The sequence below is a fragment of the Nycticebus coucang genome, chromosome 14 (assembly GCF_027406575.1).
Source record: "Nycticebus coucang isolate mNycCou1 chromosome 14, mNycCou1.pri, whole genome shotgun sequence".
In the NCBI taxonomy this organism is placed as follows: domain Eukaryota; kingdom Metazoa; phylum Chordata; class Mammalia; order Primates; family Lorisidae; genus Nycticebus; species Nycticebus coucang.
In genome coordinates, this window is record NC_069793.1 from 17118138 (window position 1) to 17127956 (window position 9819).

Below are 9819 nucleotides of genomic sequence, written 5' to 3' on the forward strand. Positions count from 1 at the left end.
GAGACAAGAGGTGATTCATTCAGAAATCAAGACTTTCCAGAGGACTGAATTAACCTACAAGAGATAAAGAAAGATAGGTAATCAATCATGGAAGAATTATAGTCTGAATTTCATAGTACATAGGTAGAGTAGTCCCTGTAATCTTAAAGAATGCCTTTGTCACCCCTCAGTCAAGTAATTGCTTTTATTACTCTTTTTCACATCTTCCAACATGCTTTCCATCTCTTCAGATCCCTAGCTTCTGTCCCCTATAAAATATCTGTAGGGAAACAGTTCATGTGTCCTTTACTGAAGACATTCTGGCTTTATACATGAGATCTGGATTCTCCTCGTTCCAGTTCCATGTTACGTTGCTAGCTTATACCACTGGCCCTATGCTACTGAGCCCTCTACATTGGTGAATTTACAAATTATATCTGTGACATTTATTTTGTAAGCTGTAGAATGTAAGAAAATTACCACCTCCTAGAAAATTTACATTTGAACCCTGAGCTCTAAAGGGAAGAAAGGCATAGTCAAGAAATATCTACCATAACCAGCAGATGAAGGAAATATATAAGTTGTTGGAGACACTCTTTTCAGGCACCCTTCATAACATATGAATGTTATGTCTCCTTCCCCAATGTGCCTGTATCTTGACATAGTGTCTTCCATGTCCGGTACCAATTAGGTGATGAATAAATGCTTAATGAATTGCCCCACTTCCTACATCCCTTTGTTAGAATACACACACTTTCCTGGCCCATAAACCTGGGGACTCAAGTACTCTCATCCTCCTACTCTGTTTATCCATATAATTTCCTTTACTAGAAACATTAATAAGCTTTGGAAAGAAGAGTCCATTCCAATTTAATAGTTTCTAGCATATTTTATAGGGGGAGTAGGAAAATATTTATTGCCTCCAGGAAAGAGTAGGTTATTGGGTAATTTGACTTTTGAGATAATTATAATGTTTATATTTAATTTAATTAATATTATCTATTCTTCAAAATTATGTTCCATATATAGTTTGATATACTATAACTCAGTAAATTTACCACCTCAACAGATTGGGGTAAAGAAGAAGTTCTTTAGAAGTTTTCAGTCCATGAAGATCTATCAAGCAAAAGAAACCCTTATTGTCAAAGCTTTAAACAATGTTGAAAACAAAGAATACACTGCTAAATAAGGTAGATAAAGTACTATGTATACATAAAAATGCACAAAATATGTAAAAATCTCTGAATTATTCTGAGTATGCTTTACATGTGTTCATTCCACAAATATTTATTGGCTACTTACTATGTATATTATTTTTCCAGAGTGACATTTTGGGGTTTTTTGTTTTTGTTTTTATTTTTTTATTATTAAATCATAGCTGTGTACATTAATGCGATCATGGGGCACCATACACTGGTTTTATAGACCGATTGACACATTTTCATCACACTGGTTAACATAGCCTTCCTGGCATTTTCTTAGTTATTGTGTTAAGTCATTTATATTCTACATTTACTAAGTTTCACATGTACACTTGTAAGATGCACCGCAGGTGTAATCCCACCAATCACCCTCCCTTACTATGTATATTAATGTATGCTTGTCCATATAGTCATAAAACTTTCCCTTTCAAAGTTACTGTGGTAACCTATCCTCTGGCATTTTATTACATGTATTACAGCAACCGTTTATAATAGCAACAATTGATCTAACCAGAAGTTAAATAATCCTCGTACTCTTTTATGTTTCTGCTGCACACATTCTTATGCATTTTTCTATCCTCCTATAACATCTATTATAAATCACTCTTGATTTAGGATATTGCATTAATAGAATAGGGAAAATCAATCTGAAGACATAAATTTCCCAAAGAAATGAAAAGAGAAAACATAAATGTAACAAAAGGTTTTTTATTTTAAAAAAATATTTCTTTTCCTTTGAAAGATGAATGGATAAGAAGGGTGTATGAGGGGAGAGGGAGGGATATTGGCCTGCTCTAACCTAAGGGTACATGGCACATCTCCTGAGTAAAGGGCTCAACTACAACTTGGACTCTACCTAACAAACGCTAGCAATGTAACCTAATTATTTGTACCCTCATATTAATCTGAAATTAAAAAAGAAAAATGATGGGATAAAGTGATTTTTTAATTATCCAAGATGAAAATCTTATACATACATGAAAATGAAGTGAAGTAGCTTTGTTACATTCCCATATCTCGAGGTCCACTCTCAAACAGATCTGAAAAGAATGCGATGTTTGTAAAGTAAGACATAATCAATAAAAGTGTTCTAGAAATAATCGTGCAGGAATAGAAATCACTTTGTCTTTCTCCTTTGATTTCACAACACTCTAAGTAAATCCCGAAGGAAAATATTTTTAAAAGATAAAAGTATTATTATGTACAAATATGCTCAACATAATTATTGAGAGGTGTGGAAAATTAGAAACTGCATGAAATATCCAACATGAGGGATATTGACGAGTAAATCGCAGCACACCTTTTTGTAGTTATTGATAGTAATGCTCTTAATTTTTTCTAAGAGCAGACAAAAATTGTTAAGTTGTAATATTAAGTGGAAAATATTGGACACAGGTATGAATATATAAAATACAATTCAAAATAATTTAAATATATATCAAAAAGGAAAAAAGACTATAATATTTTCACTTCTAAATTGATAGGATTATAACTGATTCTATTTATTTTTATGCTTGCCATGCTGAAAAAGAGACTTAAACTTCAGATTGAAGGGGGATGAGGGATGATTTTTAAGATCCATTAATTCTGAGATTCTATATTATATGATTTCAAAAGGAAAGAAAGAAAGGAAAGAAGGAAGGGAGGGAGGGAGGGAGGGAGGAAGGGAAGGAAGGAAAGAAAGGAAGAGAAAGGAAAGAGAGAGAAAGAAAGAGAAGAAAATTTACCTATCAACTTGTCTGCATAGCTCTGTGGTGGCCATGGCCCCAAGCAGCTATTAGTTCACCAAGAAAGAAATAAGGTCATAAGATTTAAAATGCCAACTAGCTCATCAACAGGAAGTCTTTGTTGATTTATAAATGGCATCTTTGGATAATGTGTTTCTTTTGAGCCTTAAAGTACCATCACATGTCCTGTTCGCAGGAAAATGCTGCAAAGTTTCTTAGCTGTGGTTAATTAGACCTCAGGGGTATCTCATTATTATTAGCAGACCCCGCCACAGTCCAATTATTTCACATTGCTTGACTGAACATTAGAAGAGAACTTTTAATCTTTAATTCATCTTTAGTTTTTAACTCCTTCCATAGGTCTGTATGAAGAATGAGTCAAAACAAAACCACCAACCATTTATAAATGTGAATATTGGTAACAAATGAACCTAATATTGAGTCTAGATATTTGGTATTGTATGAATTAAACATTCCAGTGAGCAATGATCTGAATTTTATAATTTTTAATACAATATTTCATTTATCATCCCATCCTTCATAGTTATCATAATTTGTAAATATCAATTCCAGGTGGACATCAAGTGATAGTGATGACCCTATGATAACAGCATCACGTCACACCAAATTTATCTTACACTACTTCATGGCACTGTTCACAGTACTTCATGCCAATTCTAGAATTAAATTAACATAAGTATAAAAATAATTACATGCTCATATAATATTCAGAGTAGGAAATGCATTTATTTTACTTATTTAAATTTAATCTAACAATATCTCTATGGAATGGAAAAGAGATGGGTATCAGTATTTCCACTTTATGACATGGAAATCTAAGCCAGAGAGTCAGAACTTCATCTGCCAAAGCAAGGCTGGAAGCCAAGCCAGGAATCCTATACTCCTGGGCCAGGAAACCTATTCCCAGATTATTACTTTGCAACTAATGTGTCATGACATTTTTATGCTATCACCAATTGTGAAGCATATCAGAATTATCTATCTAAAAAAACACAAATATTTGAAATTATTTTAAAAGAAACTGAATTCATCACAGGAATGGAGAAGTATGAATCCTATGTATTCAACTTTGATATGAAGACAATTAATGACAATTAATGACACGGGGGTACGGGGGAAAGGGAAACCAGATAAAGAAGGAGGAAGGGGGTAAGAGAAAGGAAAAGAAGAAGAAAAACAAAGAAAAGAATGACTAATTCTCACATAAATTGGATTGAATTTTGACCAAAGTACATTACTTAAACATCGATTTTTAATTCAACTTGTTAATATGCTGTTTAAGATATTGCATCCTCATTTATAAGTGACATATGTTTGTAATTTCCCCCTTATAATAGTATGTTTTGTCCAATTTTAATATCAGGTATACCCAGATCAAGTGGAATGATTTTGAAGTATTTCTTCTTCTTTTTCTATTGTCTGTAAGATTTGGCATGATCTGTTTTTTGAAATTATCTTTTACTTTTATTTATAAATATTAGTTGTCTATTTTTTGAGACTTAAAAAAAATAATGAGAAGTTAACTGATGACTCCATACTGAATCTCAGAGTCGAAGCATTCTGTAATAGACATACTCTTGACAATGTGAATGTTACTTTCTTTGCATAATTATTATTATTGCTTAACATTTCGATGTAGCAACTGTCTGATTCCTTTTCTCAATGTATTTATGTTCTTTCATTCTTTACGAGGTTTTTGTTTCTAGTCCTTATCTTAAATCTTGTTATTGTTATTAAATTTTAAGCCTTTTTAATTTTGTGAAGGCAAAAAATGGAAACCTAATAAGCACATGTATATGTAAAAATAAAAAAGAAATTGAATTCAATTCAGGAATGTTTCTATGTAGAACCACATTTACTTACCCTTGTACAAATATGCTTTCGAAAATTTAAAGAAAAGTTCTTTTAAAATACACTCTATTGTGCATAACTCTGGATTGGCTTGAGAAAGTGTAATCACTGTGAATAGCATGTGTTATGGCAAAAAAAAAAAAAGAAAGAAACCTGAGACCACATCACTAACCCACTTTGACTAGACATTGTAGTGCCAGGATAGCATTTGTGATGGTAGGTGACAAAGAACATTTGAATGAGGTTTGAAACTATCTAAAGGACTGTTATAAACCTAGATTTTGCTAAATTGTCATCTGTAAAAATGTCTTGATCTTATGTTACATCTCTCCAGTGAAAGCACAGAGCCAGATTGAAGAATTAGCATGTGCTTACTAGGTAATCATTCCCAACCTCAAGAAAGATTAAAATCTATGCACAATGGCCCATTAAGCAGCCATCAGCCTCTGCTTCAATAGCCATGGTGGTGATTAGAGAGAGCACTTGGGAGCCCCTGTACCTATCTAGTTGAGCTCCCCAGACCCTAGAGGAGCATGAACAGGGAAAAAAGGACAGAGCCTGTAGAGTTACATCCCAGTCAGTGAGGGTGGAACATGAAGGTAACTTTTAAAAGAGGTCTAACAAGGGGAGCAAGACGGCAGACTAGAGACAGCTACTTTGCAGTGATGTGGTGAGATGAGGGAGAAAGATCTCTGGCATCTCTGGCTGGTGGGCTCTGCCCAGAGACATACCTTCAGGAGTACAGGGAGGCAGCAGGAGACTTCGGGACACCAAAAGGAGGTCAGAAGCAGTGGAGAAGCAGCACAAGGGCAAGTACTTGTGCGCTGGCAGAGGCCAGCTAGTGCAGCAGCAGCAGCTGGGGCACTTTCCTTGGGAGAGCTTGGGCAAACTAGGGAGTGATTTGAACAGCACCCCGGGGCCAGGACTGAGCCACAGGGTGGAGCGAAGATCTCATTGTTGAGCTGCAGACTGGGCACAGCCATTGGGAGAAGGCTGCCTTGCAGGATCCTCATGAGGCTGGTTCTGGTGCACCTGACAAGGTGGGCAGCCACTAATGGGGAGATTTGAGGAACACATGATTTCCTGGGAAACCCACAGCATGGCCCAGGGACATGGTTTGGAAAGGTCAAGTGGTGTCTACTAAGCAGGCTGAGGAGAGCTTCAGTCTCCCAATCCTGTGGGGATTGAGGGCAAAGAAGTCAGCAGAGGCTTCCAGTCTCCATTTTATACAGCTGAATTAGCATCTTGAATAGCACCTCATACCCCAGAAGATCAGCTGTTGCCCAAAAAAATATATGTCAAGACATATTTTTTTTTTCCTTTTTTAATTTTTTTTTTCAACTTTGGCATCTAAAGTTGTCTGGCTACAATCTCATGAGACACTCTGAGACAAAATTATCCAGCTGAGCTGCTCACAAATTTATGAACCACAAAAACCATCTGAAATAATGATGAAGCTACTCTTGGGGTGATTTTTAACACAGCAATAGTAGTGGTAATAACACACACACTATAGTATCAGCTTGTGAATAAATAGTCTGAGCAAAGGAGAAAACTAGAAAATAGAATTATTGTTATATAGCTACATTACATATAAAAGTGGTGATACTGTAGGTAACGTAATGAAAAATTGATTATTCAATAAATGTGGTGGGAAATTTTAGTTATTTTTATGGTGAGAAAGCAAAGTGTATTTCTACCTCATACCGTACCTGAATAGTAAACCTTATAAGGGTTAAAGAAGTTGATGTGAAGAGTGGAATTTGAACTTTTGGAGAAAATTATCTTCATAAAAAACTCAAGGAAGGAAAGAACTTTGAAATGGATGTGGAGAAGACTTTCTTCCTGAGTCCAGCTTCCTCATCTCTGCATATTGAACTTGGTGGTGAATCCTTCATCCCAACTGTTTCCTCCAATATTCAGATGCCATATTCTTCACTTCTAACAAGTATAAAGTTTCTAATTCTCTGTATTAGATTGCTTTTTTATTAAAATACCTAGAGTACATTTTATTTCCTTCACTAAAGAAAAAATACAATTTTATGGCTGGTTTTTATTCAATTCCATTTGTTGACCTATAGGAGTCATTGCTAACTACACTAAGGAAAGGTATTATAAACTGAAAAAAGGATGAATAAAAATAACAACTTTTTGTTTTAGTGTATATGTTGTAAAATGAGTTTTCAACAAAGCAATATATAATATAAGAGCCTTTAAAAATTACCATTGTAATACAGTATTAGTTCTCTAAATCTACTGTAGAGCAGTTAAAAACAAAGATACTTTTGATTTATCAAGTAAGTCAATGAGAGCATATAGTTTAAAAAGAATCAGAAAGACATTCATTGTGTAAAACAAAAAAAAAATCTGTTCTCAAAATGCTTAACATTCATTGTGTTTTTTAAAAAGTGTACCTAGAGCATTTCATTTAATGTAGGTAGATTCTGGGCACCTACTGTGATATGAGGGATAAATGTATGTTTCAATACAGGAAGAGGACCATTTATCTAGATATATAGAGTGGGGTTGAATCCTTTTCTGTCCAAAATTAGTCAGAACATACAAAATCAGCCAAATGCTGCCTGGAAATGTTAACTCTATAACATTTTCCCTTGGATTTATCCTCAGTTATAAACGAATTCTATGAAACTTTAAATCAATTAATCAGATCAAGAAATTTATTTTTACCGTTAGATTAACATTTTTATATTGTAAATTTTTAAGTTTAAAATATCAGTTTCTTTGACTAAAGGCAATAAGTTCTATGTGTATTAGGTCATATTTCTATGTGCGAGGAAGGTACCATAACCCACAAATAATAGATTTTTAATGATCTCACCACAAAAAAAAAAAATATGTTGATGAGGTGATGGATATGTTAATTAGCTTGAATAAATATTTCTGTAATGTATATAGAGAGATCAATACATCACACTGAACCTCATAAATATACATAACAATTATTTATCAATTAAAAATAAATAAAAAAGAAAATAAGAAAATTTTTTTCATTTTTTTGAAAAAATGGACTAGGCACAATGTCTCATGCCTCTAATCCTAGCATTCTGAGAAACCAAGGAGATGAGAGGCCAGTTGCTTGAAGCCAGTAGTTGCAGACCAGAAACTCATAAAAAACAGTGAGATCTTGCCTCTACAAAAAATATAAAAACTAGCCAGGCATGGTGGCATGCACCTCCCAGCTAATCAGGAGGCTGAGGCAGGAGGATCACTTGAGCCCAGGAGTTTGAGATTGCCATGATCTGTGATGACACCACTGTCCCCTAGCCACTGCAAAAGAATGAGACCTTATTTCTAAATAAATAAATAAACAAACTTGAAATAAAACTAAAAAGTGTTGTCCACAAAAGAACCTTAACACAGTATGATTACATAAAGAGTAAAAAGTATTAAACCTATGCAATTATTTTGGTCTCTGAGGGATATAACATATTCCACACTGATAAATATTAATTCCTGGAGCTGCTTCAGAATAAATAGGCTAAATAACCAAAATAGAATGATAAGTAAATGGAATAAGTGATAGTGAAAGGGTTCCTTGCGTCTATGAAAAAATGGAAATCACGTTCCACATGAGAGATACAGCTGTCATCCTACTAAGGTCACTTTTTTACACCACAGTTTCCTCATGGCAGTTTTCATTTCTGCATTCCTCAGCGTGTAGATTAGGGGGTTCAGCATGGGAGTTATGAACGTTAAAACCACAGTCATGAATTTATCAATAGGAAGCGTAGAACTGGGCCTTGCAAACAGAAAGATACAGGGGACAAAAAATAAAATGACCACAGTGATGTGGGCCGCACAGGTGTAGAAGGCTTTGTGTTTCCCTTCCGAACTCTGAGCCTTCAGAGAGTGTAATATGACCCCATAGGAAAGCAGGAGAATGAGGAAAGTGACAGTGCAAATTGCCCCTCCGTTGGCAATCATGGAAAGTCCAAGGTAGGAGGTATCCGTGCAGGCAAGTTCCAATAAGGGATATAAATCACACACAAAGTTGTCAATGACATTGGGGCCACAGAAAGGGAGCTGGCAAAGAAGAAGAAATTGAACTAATGAATGAAGGAAGCCTCCAAGCCAGGCCACCAGCAGCAGGAGAACACACATCCGGCGATTCATGATGATCAAATAGTGAAGAGGTTTGCAGATGGCCACGTATCGGTCATAGGCCATCACCACCAAAAGAATGACTTCAGTACCAGCAAATAAGTGATCCAGAAAAACCTGAGCCATACAAGCTTGGAAGGAAATGGTCTTTCTCTCAGAAAGCAAGTCTGTGATCATTTTGGGGGCAATGGCAGTGGAATAGACAGTATCTATAAATGATAAATAAGACAGAAAAAAGTACATGGGGGAGCCCAGGGAAGGGCTGGTGGTGATGGTCACCATGATGAGCAGGTTGCCCAGCACCGTCACAGTGTAGATGAGCAAGAATGTGACAAACAGAACTTTCTGCCCAGTGGGGTCCTGTGTGAGCCCCAGCAGGATAAATTCAGTCACGTTGTTCCTCCTTCCCATGCGTTCCTCTAAAGGTATTGAATTCAGGTATCAGAGCCTGCAAACAAAAGGGCCGATAATAAATTTGAGATGATCATAAGCTCCACATCTAAAACATAATGTTCCCCCAGAAAGCCTCCCACAGTAGCTCATTAGAAAATAAGTGTGCAGAATCTCCTCCCACAACTACTCTTTTCATTTTCATTAAGTTTCTTGTTTCAGCTACAGCAAAGAGACTTCAGCATTCTAAAATATGCATGAGCGGATATATCTGTAAGATGATCTGTTTAAATTAAGACAGCTGCTTTCTCCGGAGTATCCCTCACAAAGACTGCATTTTTGATGATTTTTTTTTTTCTTGAAGTTTTTTTGGCTCTCTGAAATATACCATGAAAATAATCTCATATGTATTGATTTAACTTATAAATTTACATAAAGTACTGCTCGGTATATGAGCACAAAATTATAGGCTGATGTTTAGATATTCACCTTCCTGAAATACTTTACTCTGAGCTTCTATAATCTGG

At 35.4% G+C, this 9819-nt stretch overlaps 1 protein-coding gene across 1 annotated transcript; it reads right to left on the bottom strand.

The window, feature by feature from the left end:
• Positions 1 to 8359: 8359 nt before the first annotated feature.
• LOC128565813 (olfactory receptor 4A15-like) lies at positions 8360 to 9382 on the bottom strand. Its single transcript, XM_053562542.1, is given in 1 exon segment — positions 8360 to 9382. A coding segment is annotated over 1 exon segment (954 nt). The 5' UTR covers positions 9314 to 9382.
• Positions 9383 to 9819: the final 437 nt, after the last annotated feature.